The 20,426-nt window shown below is 44.2% G+C and overlaps 2 protein-coding genes across 3 annotated transcripts; both read left to right on the forward strand.

Annotated features, from left to right (window-relative positions):
• The first annotated feature begins 237 nt into the window (after positions 1-237).
• GIP (gastric inhibitory polypeptide) lies at positions 238-4,652 on the forward strand. Its single transcript, XM_049861346.1, has 5 exons — positions 238-323; positions 1,618-1,764; positions 2,547-2,636; positions 4,215-4,316; positions 4,643-4,652. Exons 1-5 carry the CDS (start codon positions 238-240, stop codon positions 4,650-4,652), a joined length of 435 nt encoding a protein of 144 aa, XP_049717303.1.
• Positions 4,653-9,472: 4,820 nt separating this feature from the next.
• SNF8 (SNF8 subunit of ESCRT-II) lies at positions 9,473-20,411 on the forward strand. Of its 2 annotated transcripts, XM_049859939.1 has the most exons (8): positions 9,473-9,631; positions 9,984-10,034; positions 12,274-12,412; positions 13,375-13,479; positions 14,272-14,344; positions 17,268-17,409; positions 18,298-18,372; positions 20,181-20,411. In XM_049859939.1, exons 1-8 carry the CDS (start codon positions 9,578-9,580, stop codon positions 20,316-20,318), a joined length of 777 nt encoding a protein of 258 aa, XP_049715896.1. In that variant the 5' UTR covers positions 9,473-9,577; the 3' UTR covers positions 20,319-20,411. The 2 variants fall into 2 exon arrangements, with proteins under 2 accessions (XP_049715896.1, XP_049715897.1); XM_049859940.1 differs by lacking the exon at positions 9,473-9,631 and having other exon boundaries at positions 10,007-10,098.
• Positions 20,412-20,426: the final 15 nt, after the last annotated feature.

The following is a 20,426-nucleotide window of genomic DNA, read 5'->3' on the forward strand; positions in this document are numbered from 1 at the left end:
AAAAAGCAAACGCCCCTCTTGGCCAGGCTTCAAGTCCTTTCTAGTCATTAACCCAAATGCCCAACACCCGCCACCCTCCCAAGGTGTTGCTTCAGTCTGTTAGAAAAGCTCCAAACCCCAGGACTCAGCCCCTCCCCAGCTTTCAGAACCATCTTTATACAAGCTGCTCCCTCAGCACAGCACTGTCTGCCTTATCTTGGTCCTTTTGTCTTCAGCTCAGGATATAATCCTTGGAAGATGGTGACCATGAAGATCTTGTCTCTGCTGCTAGTATCCCTGCTCGTGGCAGTGGTGCTAGGGGAGAAGGAGAAGGGTCACTCCAGGTAGGGGTGATGGGAAGGGAGGGATCAACAGCAGAGGAGGGGGCTGGGGGATGACTGGGTTCTAGGCTCTGTTGAGTGAGAGAGAGAGAGAAGAAGGGATCCCAGGCCAAGAGGAAAGAGACTCAAGGGAAAGATTTTCAGCAGTCTAAGTGCAGAGTGAGACCAGAACCAGAGGGTTTTATGAGCTACTGTGGTAGCAGGAGAGACTGGTTAAATATCTGAAAGGATTTCTTGGTGGTTAAGGGTCTGAAGAAGATGACAAAATCTCCCTTCCTAGGGAATGCTTTAAGCATTTCTTTTTGCATGTACTCAATATAATTTTACAGAGGGCCTCCTGTGGGCTAGGCACAGGAGATCTATGTCAATGAGAGTCCACAAATGGCTCCTGTCCTCATGGGGCATATAGATCCAAGAGGGAACAAAGAACCACAGAGGCATGTTGCAAAATATCATGAGTCCTATTAAAAAAAAAAAAAAAAAAAAAAAAATTTTTTTTTTTTTTTTTTTTAATGAAGACAAGTAGAGAGTATTATGAGTGAATACAGCAGGGGGCTCTGATGGTGGTTTCAGGGACCAAGGGAGACATGTCTGAGGAAAGAGATGGACCTTCTGCAAGAACAAACGATACACGCATGTAAATTTCAGGCACAGGCTGTCAGGGATGTGTACACGGATAGGCAGCATCACCCAGATGTTAAGAATTTAGACCTGAGGCCATACTGCTTGGGGGTAAATCCTGGATCTGTCACTTATGCTCTAAGATATATTTATCTCTCTGCATCTTGGTTTCTTCATTTATAAAGTGGGGATAATAAGTAGTATCTACCATATAAGGGTGCTGTGAAGACTAAATGAGTTTATGTATTAGAGGGCTAATAAGAGTTCCTGACTCATGGCAAGTGCTGTCTTATAAGAGTTCACTATTTTTGTGACGGAAAGAAAACCAAAGAATGGAATCAGGAAGGTCCAGGGCAAGAGGAGTAAAGGGAGGAACTGTGTGAGTCAGTCCTTTGAAATGAGAGGAACCCACATCCCCCTTGGCCCAGAATCCAGAGGCATACCCACTCAGGATGCAGGAGGATGGACCCTTGAGCCTCAGATCAAATCCCCAGGGGGTTGATGGAGTGACAACAGGAGTCTCCAAATTAACCAGCTCCCAAGAAATGGGCTGGTTTGCTTTCAAATGCCTGCTTCCTGTTAGCAACAACTTTTTACCCAGCATTGTGATTTTCCCCCTCTCTGCTACTACTCTGGCATCCTGATCTTCCCTCTCTCTCCCTTCCCTGTCTCTCAGACCCCACCCTAAGGTCAGCAGCCCTCAACCTCGAGGCCCGAGATATGCTGAGGGGACTTTCATCAGTGACTACAGCATTGCCATGGACAAGATCCGCCAACAAGACTTTGTGAACTGGCTGCTGGCCCAGAAGGGGAAGAAGAATGAGTGAGTCCTTGTGCTCACCCTCTCCTGTTCCACATTCCCAGGGCTCTACCTTCCTATGTTCAGACCAGGCTACCATACATGGCCACATGGGGGTGGAATGCACCACTCCAGGTTGCATCTTTCACTTAGACAATGACGAGGAGTTGTCTTGGCCATGGTGGCCCTGGCCAGATCTTGACTGGGGCAGCAGGCCAGTCTGGGGGCAGAAGTAGGGTGATTTCTAATTCTTCTAAAGGAGTCCCTGGGTAGTATAAATGGTTGCTAACCAAAAGGTTGGAGGTTTGAGTCCACCCAGAGGCACCTCAGAAGAAAATCCTGGCAATCTACTTCAGAAAAATCAGCCACTGAAAACCCTATGGAGCACAGTTCTACTCTGACACACATGGGGCTGCTACGGGTTGGACTCCACTCCACTGCAACTAGTTTTTGGTTTTACTTCTAAAGAGGTGTCAGGTAGATGTGTGGGAGAACACAGAGGATCCCCAGGGGGGTGGGGATGAAGGCAGGAGGAACTGAGCTGCTTCCAATGACTTTTTGGTGGTGGCAACTTCAGATTTTAGAAATGGGATAACTGCCCCCTTCTTCATTCTCTTTGCTGTATCTCTTTCCCTGTTTGGTCAGCGTGGTAGATTCTGAAAAGCTGTTCACTGGCGGGGGCAGCTAAAGGCAAGGAGTGCAGTGCCCTTCTCCTAAGGTTGAGGTACAAAAAGATTCAGGAGTCCCTGGACTAGAGAAGGCCTGGAATCTCAGCCCCATCTACTCCCTAATCTTTATCCTACCAGCTGGAAACACAACATCACCCAGAGGGAGGCCCGGGCCCTAGAGCTGGCCGTTCAATCTAACAGGAATGAGGAGGCAAGGGAGAAGCAGAGGTGAGTTGGGGGAAAAGGGGTGGGAAGGGGCCTCCTGACTTCTGACCTGCCCCTACTTCATTGTTGCCTGTCCTGGACTCCAGGGCAGAGCAAGGGCCTGTGATAAGCAACCCCTTCCAGTCAAGAGTTCAAAGAGGGGGCTTCACTGAGCAAACTTCTGGAGGTCAACCCAGGCTTAAAGAAGCAGCCTCGGAGGGGTGGGGGAGGGGCTTTGGGAGGGGCTTCTGGGCCAGGGTTTCTAAGATTGATGACTTTGTATGTAGACAGGGTCACTGAGTCAAGAGAGAGACAGTGAAGGAGTGGTGCTCAGGAAGTGGCCTCCCCACTTCTCCCTGACAAACCTCAGGAAGGCTGTTTGTGGAAGAGGGAGACCATCCCAAAGACAGTTCCCTGAAATCAGTTACTCCCTCTCTGAGGAAAGGGAGGAATTTGTGGCACAAATCATTCTAAAGAGTGAATGTTCCCAGAGTAATCTTTCAGGTGTGGGGAATGCACTCTGGAATATTTTTCAAGGTGGATGAGTGGGCTTTCTCACACCAGAATTCTGTTTGGCTTTACCTGTATTGAAAAGCCCACCTTCCCCGGTAGAGATGGATTGCCCAATAAGCCAGGTAAGCATGTGCTTAGGGCATCAGCAAAACAGAGACACCAGTTGTCCAAAGCAAAAACCCACAGATGCCAAGCAGACGGGACACAAGGAAAAGCAAGCACACAATGATTCAAGAAAGACTTGATTCATTATCCTTATTATGTATGGAAGTAGATAGTGATGAAATCAATGAAGAATTTACAAGAGCAAAGAATAGAAAGAAATGTTTTTAACTATAACACTTTAGAGATGAAAGATCTATCTAAAAATGGAATAATTTGTAATATTGGTTTTCTGACTTAAATTTTCTTTTATGACATCTTTCCATTTGCTCATTTATAATTATATCATTTATTATGAAACAAACACCAAAATTGAAGTATGGGCCGTTTAAAACAAAATTGGTGAAAGTCAATTTTTTGTTGTGGGAGATCAACAGAATTTTACGTTGATTGTTGAAACGACTAAGTTCACTGACTTATTTTCTTTGTTGTAGGATATGCGGAATATTCTTTTTGTAGAAAATGTGGTCTATAGTAAAAATTGGAGTACCCTGCATCCACTAAAAAATTTATAATCCAGGTTGTCTCATTCCGCTACAATGGCATATGTCACTTTTCTGTTCAATCATTAGTATTACAACCGCATTTAAAAAGAAATTACATCATGGGTAGCTAAGTCACACACACACATGTATATATCTAACTCACATATTCCCTTGGAATGTGAGTAAGCAGAGGAGGGGGCACCACAGATTATCAGTGTTTAGGGCCCTCACATGCCTTAATTCAGCCCCGTTCCCCAGGCAGGCAGAGCCAGGTGCAGCTGCCAGAAAGGTAGCTGAGGTTTGAAAGCTGAGATAACTGAGATGCAGCTGGGTTGACTCTCCCCAACCCCACCACAGCCCTTGGTGTCCCAGGCCCCTGTGCTTACTCTTTCTGGCTAGGACCCAGGCTAAGATGGTCTGACAAAGGCTTCCTCCTTTGCAGCTCCCTACCCAAGACACCCAGGGATGAAGATTTGCTAAGGGATTTGCTGATTCAGGAGTTGCTGGCCTGGATGGTAGATCAGATGGAGCTCTGCAGGCTCAGGTGGGGCTTTGGGCATGTTGTACATGGCTATGAACTTGAACTTTAGGGTCAGACACAGCTTCAGGTCTTTGCTCCAGCACCCCTTGGTTGTGTGGCCTTTAGCAAATCACTTAGACGTTCTGAACCTCAGTGCTTTCATAAAAATTGGGGCTATTAAAACCACCTCATGGGATTGTGCGGATGTTTAAATAAGATTATGCAAGTGAAGAGTTTAGGGAGACATCTGAGAAGTAATACGAGCTCAGTAATGTTAGTAGCTATTGTTACTATTTGTACTTCCTTCCAACTTCTCCCTAGTGAGACGCTGCTCTCACCTCTCCTGCCAGCCTGCGCTAAGCTTCCTATTCTCACCTTTCCGTTTATACCCTTGGCCCATGGCACCTTCCAGGTGATGAGAACCTTTATAGTTGGAAGAATTTTGTCCTTCTCTGCAGCCACTGTTGGCCTCAGTGGCCTCTTCAAGCCACTTTAACAGAAACCCATTACTGTCCAGTCAATTCCAACTCACAGTGACCCTACAGGACAGGGTAGAATTGCCCCATAGGGTTTCTTAGGCTGTGATCTTCACCAGAGCAGACTGCTGCATCTTTCTCCCTAGGAGTCCTGGTGGACCAGTGGTTAAGCACTCTGCTGTTAAACTGAAAGGTCAGCAGTTTGAACCCACCAGCCAGGAGCAGATTAGTCAATAAGCAGGGTAAGCACAGGCTTACTTGTGTTTATTTACTAATCTGTAGTGAAGAGTTTCACTTTGATGTGGTGTGGTGAAACCCATGTGAAATTACTCACTACAGATTAGTAAGCACAAGTAAGCCCATGCTTACCTTGCATATTGAGTCATCTGCCCCGTCAGGGATGGTAAATTTGAAAAGAGGCTTTGATTCTGTAGGAAGGTGCTGTGGGATTGGGAGAGAGACAGATGCCAGCCATACCTAGAAGCAGAATCTTTGATGTGGTGAAAAAATGTGAAATTGTTTACTACAGATTGGTAAGTAAGCACAAGTAAACCTGCGCTTACCTCGGTTATTGGATAATCTGCCTCTGCCACAAGCTGCTCCACGGGGGGAAAACGTGGCAGGCTACTTTACCAGCTAGGATATCCTTCAATCTATCTATTCATCTCCCAGAACATAAGGACGGCTAAATACTATGGAGAGATCCATCCAGACAGGACATTCATTCAAGATGCAGACAGCAAGGCACAGAAACCAAAACGTTCAGACTTTGATACTGGGAAGCTAGGGAGGGGTTGAGGGAGTAAATCTGGGAAGGTTTCCTATAAAAGGATTAAGGAAGGAGAGAGGAAAGTGACCAGACCAAAGGAGAAGAGGAGAGTATGTGAAAAACTCCACAGAAAGGTGGGGAATAGTCTCTGTATATTCCAGATTATTGTCATTACTTATAATTAAAAAGGTAAGTTAGAGGTAGGAGAGGTTTAACACAGATCAACACCAGGATAAATTTTCTTTGCTGAGTCCAAGTCAATACTGAACCTTCCTCTGTACCATGTCTTCCTCCTTTTCCCCACTCTTCCCAGGTTTCAGTGACTCTGACCAAACCCAGCTCAAGACTGGACTCTGCCTTTCACTTACTCAGCTCCTCCCTCAGCCCCACTCCATGATACCCAAAATGAGCCAAGCTAATAAAGTTTAAGCTGAAATAAGTCTCTGTGTCCATCATTAGAACTTATTCAAATACCTGCTGAACACTGGGAGTCCTTGGGTGGCACAAATGGTTAAGTGCCTGACTACTAATCAAAAGGTTGGTGGTTCGAACCTGCCTAGAGGCACCTTGTGATCTGCTTCTGAAAGTTCACAGCCTTAAAAACCCAGTGGAGTGGTTCCACTCTGCGCACATGGGATCACCATGAGTCGGAATTGGTTTGACAGCAACCAACAACAACTAAGTAGTCACAGGGCATGTTTGTCTGTGTGTATCTATAAGTGTGCACCACCCGATGAAAAGGATATTTGACTCTGTTAACTCACCTATTTATTCTACAAACATTCATTGAAGACCTAATATAGCAGGGGCTGCACTAAACACTGGGTATACAACAACGGAGGAAACAGACACTAACTTTACTCTTGAGGAGCTTAAAGTCTAGCAACAGAGACAGACATTAATCTTTAAACACATAAACACATTGCTGTTGTTGATAGGTGCCGTTGAGTCAGTTCTGACTTACAGTTACCCCACATACAACAGAACGAAACACTGCCTGCTCCTGCACCATCCTCATAATCATTGTTATGTTTGAGCCCATTGTTGCAGCCACTGTGTCAATCCACCTCGTTGAGGGTCTTCCTCTTTTTCTCTGACCTACTTTACCAAGCATGACATCCTTCTCCAGGGACTGGTCCTGCCTGATAACATGTCCAAAGTATGTGAGATGAAGTCTCTCGATCCCCGCTTCCAAGAAGCATTCTGTCTTTACTTCTTCCAAGGGAGATTTGTTCGTTCTTTCAGTAGTCCACGGAATATTCAATATTCTTCACCAACACCATAATTCAAATGTGTCAGTTCTTCTTTGGTCTCCCTTATTCATTGTCCAGCTTCCACATGCATATGAGGTGACTAAAAACACTATGGCTTGAGTCAGGTGCACCTTAGTCTTCAAGGTGACATCTTTGCTTTTTAACACTTTAAAGAGATCTTTTGCAGCAGATTTGCCCAATGCAATACATCATTTGATTTCTTGATTGCTGCTTCCGTGGGTATTGATTGTGGATCCAAGTAAAATGAAATCCTTGACAACTTCAATCTTTTCTCCGTTTATCATGATGTTGCTTATTGGTCCAGTTGGGAAGACTTTTGTTTTATGTTGAGGTGTTATCCATACTGAAGGCTGTGGTCTTTGATCTTCATCAGTAGTTGCTTCAAGTCCTCTTCATTTTCAGCAAGCAAGATTGTGTCATCTGCATATTTGAGATTGTTAATGAGTCTTCCTCCAATCCTGATGCCATGTTCTCCTTCATATAGCCCAGCTTCTTGGATTATTTGCTCAGCATACAGATTGAATAAGTATGATAAAAAAATACAACCCTAAAACATACCTTTCCTGACTTTGAACCACACAGTATCTTCTTGTTCTGTTTGAATGACTGCCTCTTGATCTATGTCAGTCTCCTCATGAACACAATGAATTGTTCTGGAATTCCCATTTATACTATGGAAATTGGCAATTCTACCAATCAAGGCTCTTCCCTTTCCAACCCAGAGATGCGGTTGTTAAACATTCACCAGCATATCACTGGTCAGCATAACTTTGGTAAAATTATGAAAGGGGAGAAGTATATCTGAACTAGGGGATGAGAATGTCTACCTGAGTGTGGCAATGAGGCGTGTTGAGAGCCAATGCATATACCTAGGGGAGTGAGTGGGAATGACCAGCTAAATCTGAGGTGATGAATGAGTGAGGGGTTCAGTGTGTATACATTAAGGGGTATGAAACAAAGAGTGAGGGAGGAAGCAGGTGTGTCTACATGAAGTCAGTCATTACCTAAAGGACCAAATTTTTTCACTTGGGGTACAAATATAAGGATGTGAGGTCAGTGTGTGTATGTAAGTGGCCAGTGTGTTTTTGCCTAAAAGGATGGTTAGGTATACTGGAGGAGTTAAATGTGTGTGAAAGGGTGTCTAAAAAGGCTAGTATATGTGTTGGAGAGGACAAATCTGTGTGTGAGGAAGTAAATTTGTATCTAAAGAAGTTTATGCTATCTGAGCTTAGCGTCTGAGGTTTATGTGAGTGAATATGAAGGCATGACTATGAGGGGCTGAACCATTTCCCTGCCTTGATCCTTGCATCTGTTAAGATGAGTTCAGCTTCAAATAATGGAAAAACACAAAAATAACAGCGACTTTAGCAAAATAGAACGTAATTTCTGGCTCTCATAAAGATCCACAGGCAGGCAGTCCAGGGCTGCTCCATGAAATCCAGGCTCACTTGGCTCATCCTTCTACCATCCTTTAAAAGTCCAAAATGGCAACTAAATCTTCTGCCACCAACCTCTGCTCCCGTCTTTTATTCTTTTACTCAAATTCTCTCTGGTAGTATTATTCATAAGGAGCCCTAGTGGCACAAAACTTGTTAAACAAAAGGTTGGTGGTTCAACCCACCTGGCAGAACCACAGGAGAAATACTTAGTGATCTGCTTCAGTAAAGATGATACAGCCAAGGAAATCCTATGGGGGCAGCTCTACTCTGTCCTATGGGGTCACTACGGGAGCCCTGGTGGCACAGCAGTAGTTAAGGCTATTCACTGCTAATCAAAAGTCGGCCTTGAAAACCCTATGGGGTCACTATTAATCGGAATCGACTCCGTGCAGTGGGATAGGGTCACAACGAGTTGGAATAGACTGGATGGCAACGGTTTTTTTTTTTTTTTTAATATGCCAGGCATTGCAATAAATATCTTATTATACGTCTTCTCATAACTTCATGAGGTAGGTATTGTTATTCTAGTTCACAACTGTGGAAAATGAAACACAGAGATTAAGGAACTTCTCTAAAATCACTGGACGGTTAAGTAGTGGAATTAAGCAATTCAGCCAGCCAATCCAACTCGAGTCGAGCTTCTTAACGGTAACCGACCCATTGCCACCGAGTGATTCCAACGCAGCGGCCCTATGGGACAGAGAACTGCCCCATTGCGTTTCCAAGGAGCGCCTGGTGGATTCGAACTGCAGACCTTTTGGTTAGCAGCTGTAGCTCTTAACCATTACGCCACCAGCGTCTCCAATCTTAACTGTAAAGCCCTGGCAAATCAATCTGTGCAGGTGGTTCCCACAGATAAACTGTTGGAGTAGGACCGATTCTGCTTTATGCTCAATGTGGAACCCTCGGTGCCCAACACAGCACTGGCACGTAATAAGCGGTCCATGAATCTCCTCCGGCCCGAGGCAAGACTCCCGTGAAGGGGCAGCTGCGGCGAGAAGTGAGGGCCCCTGGCGCCCAGGTGGGTGGAATGCGCCGCGCCTAGGATTCCGCTTCCGCAGGCCCATCTGTGAGGCACTGGAATGCGCACCGACGTCCGCACCTTCTCTGCCGCCAGGCACTGGGGAGTCGCTACATGACAAAGGCGGAGTCCCTGGGCCACCGGCGGCGGGAGAGCCTCCGCCAGGCGGCAGGAAGTTGGGCGCATAGTTTCCGGCGCGCGAAGATGACGCAGCCGGGACTTCCGCGTTGAGGGGCCGCCGGTGGATCCCGGGACGCGGAGACCTGGGTTCCCGGCAGCCGAACGGCCCGGGGGCCCAGGGCCGGGATGCATCGCCGCGGGGTGGGAGCCGGTGCCATCGCCAAGAAGAAGCTTGCCGAAGTAAGTAGAAGAAACGCGATTCGCAGCCACCCCTTACCCGCGAGAGACTGAATTTCCTCGGCAAACCACCTCCTACCAGAGCTTAAGACAGGCTTCTCCAGTCTGGGAGAACTGAATTTCTCGAGCTCCCGGGGGACTGGAGTGTCAGCACCCCCAGAACCCAGCCTCCCTTTACCCCTCACGTCCCCGTGTTTGACTAGAGGAGGTGTATCGCCTATTCTACCTCCTCACTCTATCCGTCTCCTTAAAAAACCAGAGAGGCACACCTTTTTTCAGACTTCAAGTGTGGCAGCACTAGTGGGAGCCCCCAGTGCCCACTTTCTAAACTTATGCGGCTCTCTTTCTCTGGCAGGCCAAGTATAAGGAGCGAGGAACTGTCTTGGCTGAGGACCAGCTGGCCCAGGTGAGTCGGTTGGAGGGCTCCAGTTAGGAAGGGAGACCCGACAGAGCCGGACAGGACATCTTTAGTAAGTTAGATTGTTTGGATTGAACTAAAAATAGAGCGTTTGGCAAATCTTGAGTTCTAGATTGCTGAGATCTTTTAGGTAACTGGCTAATAATAATGGTTGGCATCTTTGAGTGATTTCATGCTTATACTGCCACAGGCACTTGTACATTTTCTTTATGTACACTACCTTGTTCAATCCCATGAGGAAGGACTTCTGTTATTGACAGTTTAGAATTGAGAGGACACTGAGGGTTTACGTAGTTTATCCAAGGTTACAAAGTAATGAATGGTAGAGCCATTTGGTTTATGTCTTTGGGGCTTTTACTTTAAACGCCTCAGAATAAAATGAAAATTTTGCCTAACCTGTGGCACTCCACCACCAGTGTTACCTCTAGGCATGCACCAGAAGGGTGTGTGACTGATGGGAGTGTGGCTCCTGTGCACAGTTTCCTTCTCTGACTCTTTTCATGTACATGCACTGGGCTTACTCAGTTATTGCGACTGGTGAAGAAGAAGAGTCAGGTAAGTAGGAAAATGGGTCTTTGAACTGAGAAAAGATAGTAGACGCAGGCTGTGCTTTTCAGGGAGTCCTTGGGTGGTGCAGATTGTTAATGTGCTTGGCTGCTAACCAAAAGATTGGTGGTTGGAGTCCACCCAGAGGCAACTTGGAAGAGAGCCCTGGCTGTGTACTTCCAAAAAATCAGTCAGTGAAAAATCCTAGGGAGCAGAGTTCTACTCTGACACATGTGGGGTCACCATGAGTCAGTTACTGGTGCTTTCAAAAAGCTCCACTCCTATGGGAGATAACGTGCAGGAATCAACTGGAAGTGGTGAGTATAAGAATGTGGTGGTTTCTAATGGTTTTATGTGGAAAATGAGAAGATGTTGGCCAGGAGTGGTTACTTTTGGTGGGGTAGAAGATGGCCTTGTTAATTAGGGAAAGAGAAGGAATAATATAAATGAAGTTGTAAATCTAGTAGACCTATACCCAGCCTCTGGGATTCTTTTTTTTTTTAATTTTTATTGTGCTTTAAGTGAAAGTTTACAAATCAAGTCAGTCTCTCATACAAAAATTTATATACGCCTTGCTATGTACTTTTTTTATGTACACCTAGTTGCTCTCCCCCTAATGAGACAGCACACTTCCTTCTCTCCACTCTCTATTTCTGTGTCCATTCAGCCAGCTTCTGTCCCCCTCTGCCTTCTCATCTCCCCTCCAGACAGGAGCTGCCCACATAGTCTCATGTGTCTACTTGATCCAAGAAGCTCACTCCTTACCAGTATCATTTTCTATCTTATAGTCCAGTCCAATCCCTGTCTGAAGAGCTGGCTTTGGGAATGGTTCCTGTCTTGGGCTAACAGAAGGTCTGGGGACCATGACCTCCAGGGTCATTCTAGTCTCAGTCAGACCATTAAGTCTGGTCTTTTTATGAGAATTTGGGATCTGCATCCCACTGCTTTCCTGCTCCTTCTGGGGTTCTCTGTTGTGTTCCTTGTCAGGGCAGTCATCAGTTGTAGCCAGGCACCATCTAGTTCTTCTGGTCTCAGGCTGATGTAGTCTCTGATTTATGCGGCCCTTTCTGTCTTTTGGGCTCATAATTAACTTGTGTCTTTGCTGTCCTTCATTCTCTTTTGCTCCAGGTGAGTTGAGACCAATTGATCCATCTCAGGTGGCTGCTTGCTAGCATTTAAGACCCCAGAAGCCACTCTCAAAAGTGGGATGCAGAATGTTTTCTTAATAGATTTTATTATGCCGACTGACCTAGATGTCCCCTCTGGGATTCTTTATCTGAAGTTGACCCCCAAGGCGGTCTGTGACTCAAAGGTTAAACAACCACTGCACTCTCAGTTCACACTAGGGTTCATTTTTCTCCCATGCAGCCTTTTTTTTTTTTTCCAGTGGCTGAAGATTTCCCATGGTGCGAACAGTGCATTCCTTCATTTTGAAGACAAATGGATTATTATGTACACCTTCAATTTAATAAGTTTTCTGAAAAAAGAAAAGCACCACATTAGATGTGCATGTTGATTGTTGGACACATCCTGATTTTAGAACAGGAACACGTGAAAAAAAGTGTATTTTATAATTGCAGAAACAGCAGCCTTTTTCTTGCCAGTGGGTCAGGGACCTATTGCTGGTAACTGCTTATTACCTGGCTGGGCTGCCCTTAACATCTCCCTGTCCATTTTTTAGATGTCGAAGCAGTTGGATATGTTCAAGACCAACCTGGAGGAATTTGCCAGCAAACACAAGCAGGAGATCCGGAAGAATCCTGAGTTCCGGGTGCAGTTCCAGGACATGTGTGCCACCATTGGAGTGGATCCCCTGGCCTGTAAGGAGTCCACCGTTCTCATAGGGTTTTTGAGAAATAGAGGCTTACTTAGTGGTCATCACCAGTGTTTGGGCACCCTGTGTAGAAGTGCTTACAGGGAGATTCAGAGGATGTTGTCTTTAAGGGGTCGCCATGAATCGGAATCAACTTGATGGCAACTGGTTTTTAGAAGGAGGGCTAAGTCAGTGACCATTCTGATGAGAAAGGTGAGGAGGCTGGAGTGCAGGCTGAATAGCTGGTATACATGATCTCCACTGGAATGATCATCAGTGGATTTTTTTTTCTGGATATTTTTTTCCTTATTAGAAAACATTTTAATATTAATAAAACATTTAATTTTAATAAAAGTAGCGTGTTATCATGCAGTCAATCAACAAGAGTTATACTAAGGATGAAGGTTCCTGATCCTGTCCCATAATTGCAAAGATAAGTACTGTTAACAGATTAAGATATATTTTTGCAGATACCGTCCTCATATTTATAAACTTTTTTTTACATACATAGGATCATACTATAGTTACTACTCTAACCTGTAGTTTTTACTCAATAGCATATTATCTTCAATGGATTTTTGAATGCCACGTCTGCATATTCTTTCCATTATTAGCCTTGTTTAGACCACATCTCCCATTATGTTTCACTGAATCCTTTGGGAAGGGAAAATTATTTTTTTGGTATCCTGAACCAGAATTAAGAGGGAAAAGTCAACCATAGTCATTCAGTACAATCTCAGCCATGTAGAAATGACTTTTAGATTGCCATCCTGTGGAACCGTCTGAGCCTGTTCATTAGCAGGAGTTGCCAGGAGTCAGGGTGTTTCAAGGATCTTGAATAGCAAATGGAGCAGAATGATTTAGAGTTGGTCAGAGGAAGACTAGGATAGATGTATTAATCCAGCTTTGAAAGGAAAGAGGGAATGTAAATTAATGAATCATCCTGCCTTGTATTTTTCTGCCTTTTAGCTGGAAAAGGATTTTGGTCTGAAATGCTGGGCGTGGGGGACTTCTATTACGAGCTGGGCGTCCAGATTATTGAAGTGTGCCTGGCCCTGAAGCACCGGAATGGAGGTGAGTTTGGCTAGGTCCTGTGGTCTGGGCTTGGACTTCTCTGAGCAGGAGAAAACCTTGAAAGGTTGTCCTTTCCATCCTGCAGTCTACAGGCCTATAAGGTCTTAGATGTTGGGTATTTACATCTTAGCTTCCGTGGAGTTGAGCCCGTGGCAGGTCTCCATGGCCAATGGTAAATGGAATTACCTGAATAATTGTCGCTATTCTCCAAAGATCCTTGGACAGGAAGGTGTAGCCCCTAGTCGTTACAGAAAATAGTAAGGAAGTAGAAAATAGGCCTTTTTCCCTGATCTACCACGTGCCAGCTGTGATTTTCTGAGGTATGGTGATGCCAGCTGAGTGTCAAAGTTTGCCAAAATATGACCTTAAAAATGGTTATCCAGTCATCTTAATAAGCACGTTGAACAGTCTGCGTTGACGTTAAGGAGGAAGAAAGAGAGAAAGAGCAAGCAAATTTAAAAACAAGTTATAAGTCACAGACACAGCTTTGACATTAAGAGAACTTTTGAACGAATATAGTTTTTCAAAAGCGTTTATAAAAACATTTTCAGATTTTAAAATTGTTTTTAGGTTTTCATAGGTCTCATTCTGTCAACTGAAGGTCCTAATAGGGTCTCAGAACGCATTTCTCATATGTAGCCAGTTATTTTCTAAGAAGAGAGGTGAAAGAAATTTAGGAACTAAATACTATATGCTACTTGTAGGCTACTGGAAGTAATGACTGTTCATTTTGATAGTGGTTGCAGCCATAAAGGTAACCTCTTCATCTGCTCTCTGTCCCCCGTCCAACAGGTTTGATAACTCTGGAGGAACTACATCAACAAGTGTTAAAAGGAAGGGGCAAGTTCGCCCAGGATGTCAGTCAGTAGGTCTTGCCTTCTAACCCCTTAGAGGATAGAAAGAGATCTTTAAAAGTCAGATGGAAATCCTTTCTCTCCACTCCTTATATGTCTGGGCTAGCTTAAATTATTCTTTGTTACTCTTTATAATCAGAAAAAATGTTTTCACTTCAGGAAACATTGAAAATAGAGAGGTATAAAAAGGAAAACAAAAACTGCCCATTGTATTTCTCAACTGAAAGATTACAACTGTTAAACACTTTGGTGTATTTCTTTCTATGTGTTTTTTCATATATATATGAAAAACACATATATGTATTTTTTTTTTTCATATATATGAAGGGGCTGCATATACTCTTGAGATTATTTGAGGCAAAGGACACTAGAGTAGGTACTTTGAAAGACTGGGGAGAAGGGTGAGGTCAGATAATGGGGTATAAATTGACCTGGTTTATCAGCCTCTATTTGTAACCCCAATTTGAGAAAAGATAGAAGGATGGTTTATATGTAGCTCCTAAGCCTTGAGTTGGAATAGTGAAGGATTCCATGGGGGAAATATTAAACGACGCAGGAAGCATCAAAAGAAGATGGAAGGAATACACAGAGCCATTATACCAAAAAAAATTAGTTGATATTCATCTATTTCAAGAGGTGGCATATGATCAGGAACCGATGGTACTGAAGGAAGAAGTCCAAGCTGCTCTGAAGGCATTGGTGAAAAACAAGGCTTCAGGAATTGATGGAATATCAATTGAGATGTTTCAACAAACAGATGCAGTGCTGGAGGTGCTCAGTTGTCTATGCCAAGAAATATGGAAGACAGTGTCCTGGCCAACTGACTGGAAGAGATCCATATTTATGCCTATTCCCAAGAAAGGTGATCCAACCAAATGTGGAAATTATAGAACAATATCATTAATATCACATGCAAGCAAAATTTTGCTGAAGATGATTCAAAAATGGCTGCAGCAGTATATCGACAGGGAACTGCCAGAAATTCAGGCTGGTTTCAGAAGAGGACATGGAACCAGGGATATCATTGCTGATGTCAGATGGATCCTGGCTGAAAGCAGAGAATACCAGAAGGATGTTTACCTGTGTTTTATTGACTATGCAAAGGCATTCGACTGTGTGGATCATAACAAACTATGGATAACACTGCAAAGAATGGGAATTCCAGAACACTTAATTGTGCTTATGAGGAACCTTTACATAGATCAATAGGCAGTTGTTCAGACAGAACAAGGGGATACTGATTGGTTTAAAGTCAGGAAAGGAGTGCATCAGGGTTGTATTCTTTCACCACACCTATTTAATCTGTATGCTGAACAAATAATACGAGAAGCTGGACTATATGAAGAAGAATGGGGCATCAGGATTGGAGGAAGACTCATTAACTACCTGCGTTATACAGATGACACAACCTTGCTTGCTGAAAGTGAAGAGGACTTGAAGCACTTACTAACGAAGAGCAAAGACCACAGTATGGATTACACCTCAACATAAAGAAAACAAAAATCCTCATAACTGGACCAATGAGCAACATCATGATAAACAGAGAAAAGATTGAAGTTGTCAAGGATTTCATTTTACTTGGATCCACAATCAACAGCCATGGAAGCAGCAGTCAAGAAATCAAAAGATGCATTGCATTGGGCAAATCTGCTGCAAAGGACCTCTTCAAAGTGTTGAAGAGCAAAGATATCACCCTGAAGACTAAGGTGCGCCTGACCCAGGCCATGGTATTTTCAATCACATCATATGCATGTGAAAGCTGGACAATGAATAAGGAAGACCAAAGAAGAGTTGACGCCTTTGAATTGTGGTGTTGGCGAAGAATATTGAATATACCATGGACTGCCAAAAGAACAAACAAATCTGTCTTGGAACAAGTGCGGCCAGAATGCTTCTTAGAGGCTGCGTCTGACATACTTTGGACATGTTGTCAGAAGGGATGAATCCCTGAAGAGGGACATCATGCTTGGCAGAGTACAAGGTCAGCGGAAAAGAGGAAGACCCTCAATAAGGTGGATTGACACAGTGGCTGCAACAATGAGTTCAAGCATAACAACGATTGTAAGGATGGTGCAGGACCGGTCACTGTTTCGTTCTGTTGTGCAGAGGGTCGCTATGAGTTGGAACCGACTCGACGGCAGCTAACAACAACAACAACAAGGAGCCAGTCTAGTATGAGATCACGGAGACCTGGAATAATCAAAGAGAAAGTGATGATGAAAGACGACTAGCCATACTCATTGCAGATTAATTCTCATGAAGAGGGTGAATTAGTGCATTTGTAACAGGTTTTAATTGGCTATTCTAGGGGGTTGGAGAAAGCATTCTAATCTTCCTAAAAGTTCCCTTTCCCTCACTGGTTAGGTGACACCATTCTTGGGCTTTGGCAGAGGTTATAACTGTCTGCAGAGATATATGGTCTACATAGTGTTTTGTGGGTTTTCTTTTACTGTGATTTGAGCAAGTTGTCAACTAAGGAATTGGGATTTCGCTTGAAAATCCAGCTTTCCTGCCTCTGGAAAAAAGTCAAAATCTGGCAGTACTTGGCCTGAATTTCCAAATGGCTGGGTTGATCCTTGTAGAATGGACATGTATTGTTGTATAGTTTCCCATAGTTTACACTATTCCCTTTTATCTCACATTGAGTTCACTCCTTCACATTGCCTAGTGGGCTCCCGTAGGCATGTTTTTTTTACTTCCGTATGGGTGTTAGAATGGTTTGTGTCCCTAAGTGGAGAGCTTAACTCCTATACCATCACCCTCAAATACCCAAGTATCATTTGGTGCTCTTTAACCCTGTCCTTTTCTGATGTAGTTGAGTGTTGGGCAGCTGTTTGAGTCTTATCAGGGGACCTTGCCCAGGGCAGAGCTGAAACTGCATTGTTGCTAGGTCTGGTCTGCCAGAAGTCTTTAAGCAGTTCTTCCTCACCTCAGAGACGACCTGATCAGGGCCATCAAGAAACTAAAGGCACTTGGCACCGGCTTCAGTATCATCCCCGTGGGCGGCACTTACCTCATTCAGTCGGTTCCAGCTGAGCTCAATATGGATCACACTGTGGTGCTGCAGCTGGCAGAGGTACTGGTGTGCCTTCTGAGTGTGTGTGTGTGTGTGTGTAAGGGACAGTCTGGGATGGGATTCTGGAGCAGTTCTTACCTTCTCCCCATGACTCAGATCTTTTGTGCAGATTGGCTTAAGGATAAACTACTCAGACCTGTGTTTATTTAGCAGATATTTATTGAGGAGCTACAGTGCAAAGCACTGGGCTAGGCTGTAGAGTATAGAAAGATGAATAAGATACAGTCCCTGCTCTCAAGGAGCTTACAGTCTAGTGGAGTAGACAGACATGCAGACAACTAACTTAATTATATTTCCTTGAGTAGACAGACTCTGTGATGTCTTCTTAAACTGTTTTATGGATTCTTTGAAACAAATGTTTAACCTAGTTTGCCATCCTTCTGCATGACTTAAGTATATACCACCTTCCCCAAAATTCTCATCATATATTGAGGGAAGGCATGTTCAGTTTTCTTAATTCTGTTCTACAGAACTAAACCAAATAAGGGAGGGACTTTTCTTCATTGGGGGATGGGTAGGGTAAGGCAGGACAAGGGCTGAATATTTAGATTAAGTACTTTAGATTATTAATAGTTTATCACCATTCATCTTTATCAGTTAATCATCCCTTGTCATACTCTAGAGTTCTCTGAGGGGTCTAACTTAATATTTAAGTACCTGGGACCCCAGTTCTTAAGAACGAATCCACCAGCCTACCTCGGTCACCCTGAAAGTCACCTCTCAGTCTCTACTGGGACCTCTTAAACATCTTTTTGTATGCTCTCTTAGGTTTAGGCCAAGGACAGTTTCTCCTTCTATCTGGATAAATCTGTTGTCCCTGGGCAGATGCCGGGTTCTAAGGGAAAGTATACTCTCAACTGTCTCAATCCCCGTTCTTCCTTCCTTCAGAAAAACGGCTATGTGACCGTCAGTGAAATCAAAGCCAGTCTTAAATGGGAGACAGAGCGAGCGCGGCAAGTGCTGGTATGTGGTTTTGGAATGGCCCCGAAAAGATGGGCCTAAGGTGGGAGGAGGAAGTGGGTGGATAGGTACCACAGAGCAGGAGCTACAACTTCACTTTGCTGGCCTCTTGCCTTGAGCGCTACTGCTGCCACACTAGCAGTAACACCAGCATTCCTCTGAAGATGGCACTGAGAAGGCAGAACTCATAAAAGCAGGCTTCTAATCCTGGCGTGAATGTAAAAACAGGCCACTGCTGCAGCTGAGGACTCACCATTACCTGGCATCCCTCCTGGATATGTTGAGCCTAGAGTTGCTGGCCAGATTGTTAATACACCCTCTCCTCAGTTACTGACATGGTTAGGTTCCAAAGACCAGGTCATTACATGAAATTGGTGTTACACGAAAATGGAGGATGACCATATCAGATCAAAAAATGGAAGATGACTACATCGTTACGTAACTGCCACACCACTTAGAATCATGGCCTAGCCAAGGTGATACATAACCTTAACCATCAAAGCCAGTGTTACTCTTGCCTTGCACCTTGGCGTTTCTTACTGCCAGATGTATGTCGTTAATGTGCAAAATAGTCAGATAGTAGACTTTTTACTATTGTCATAAATGCAAAGTGGCAGATAACAAGATAGTGAGGAGAAGGTGTATCGTTTGTACTGGAAGTAACACTGTTAGTGCAGAGTGAAGGGACTTACTAATTATAATTATTTTTTTTAATTTTTAATTATACACTAAGTATTATATTGCATATTCTAGTTTTATATTTATAAATTTCATGATACTTATGAAAGATCAAGAGGAGCCCTGGTGGTGCAGTGGTTAAGCACTCGGCTGCTTACCAAAAGGTCAGCAGTTTGAACCTGCCAGCCGTTCTTCAAGAGAAAGACGTGGCAGTCTGCTTCTGTAAAAGATTTAAAGCCTTAGAAATCCTGTGGGGCAGTACTGCTGTCCTATAGGGTCACTATGAGTTGAAATTGACTTGATGGCAACAAGTTTTTTTCTTTTTGGTTTAAGGAAAGACCATAGGAGCCCTGGTGGCACAGTGGATAAGTGCTCGGCTGCTAACTGAAAGGTCGGTGGTTCAAACCCACCAGCAGCACCATAGGAGAAAGATGTGGCAGTCTGCTTCATCCTTCCAAGATTACAGCCTTGAAACCCTATGGGCAGTTCCACTGTCCTTATAGGGCCACCGTGAATCAGAATTGACTCAACAGGAGTCGGTGTTTTTTTGTTTTTTGGAGGGTGGGGAAGCTTAATGAAAAATTCACACTGTGAACAGGGAACAGCACGAGAGGATAGGAGTCCTGGCCTTCAGTACCTCCTTTCCTATCCATATTACTCTCTAGACTTAATTTTTATCTGTAAAATGGAGAAAACATAAATACCTATTTAACGATACTGGGCAGCACCAACCTATCTCGAGCGTATTTCCAGCTCTAAGAGCTGTGTGCATTCTCATACTAACATGGTCCTCCTATTAATGTCTGCAAAAAGATTTCCCCACATCTTCCAGTCACCTGGTAAAGTGAAATCAAAGATAGCTAGAACCACACACAGTCTCCATTTTGCATCAGGGAAAATGGAGTCAGTGATTTGCTCAAGGACTAACAGCACATATTAAATAACTGGGCATTTTTCACACCTCAGGCAAAGGAACTAGTTTGCTTGTGTAAATGTGTAAAGGCACTCAGGTAGATTTAGTTTGAAAACCTCACTGACAGCAAAATAGGTTTGGGGATAACTTTTCTTCCCTATTTTGTCCATGGAAACTTTTTCCCCTTTCTCAAATTCCTCTTCCTTGCCTTTCCCTCCAGGAGCACCTGCTGAAGGAAGGGCTGGCCTGGCTGGACTTGCAGGCCCCTGGGGAGGCACACTACTGGCTGCCAGCTCTCTTCACTGATCTCTACTCCCAGGAGGTTACAGCTGAGGAGGCCAGAGAAGCCCTCCCTTGACTCTGAGAGTGTGGAAGGGGCACAGCAGCAGGCAGGGAAAGAGGGAGGAGCTCTTGGTGAATAAAACCTGAACAATTTTGTTTTAAAAAAAAAGCAGAAGTAGAAAAA

Source organism: Elephas maximus, chromosome 19, assembly GCF_024166365.1.
Source record: "Elephas maximus indicus isolate mEleMax1 chromosome 19, mEleMax1 primary haplotype, whole genome shotgun sequence".
In the NCBI taxonomy this organism is placed as follows: domain Eukaryota; kingdom Metazoa; phylum Chordata; class Mammalia; order Proboscidea; family Elephantidae; genus Elephas; species Elephas maximus.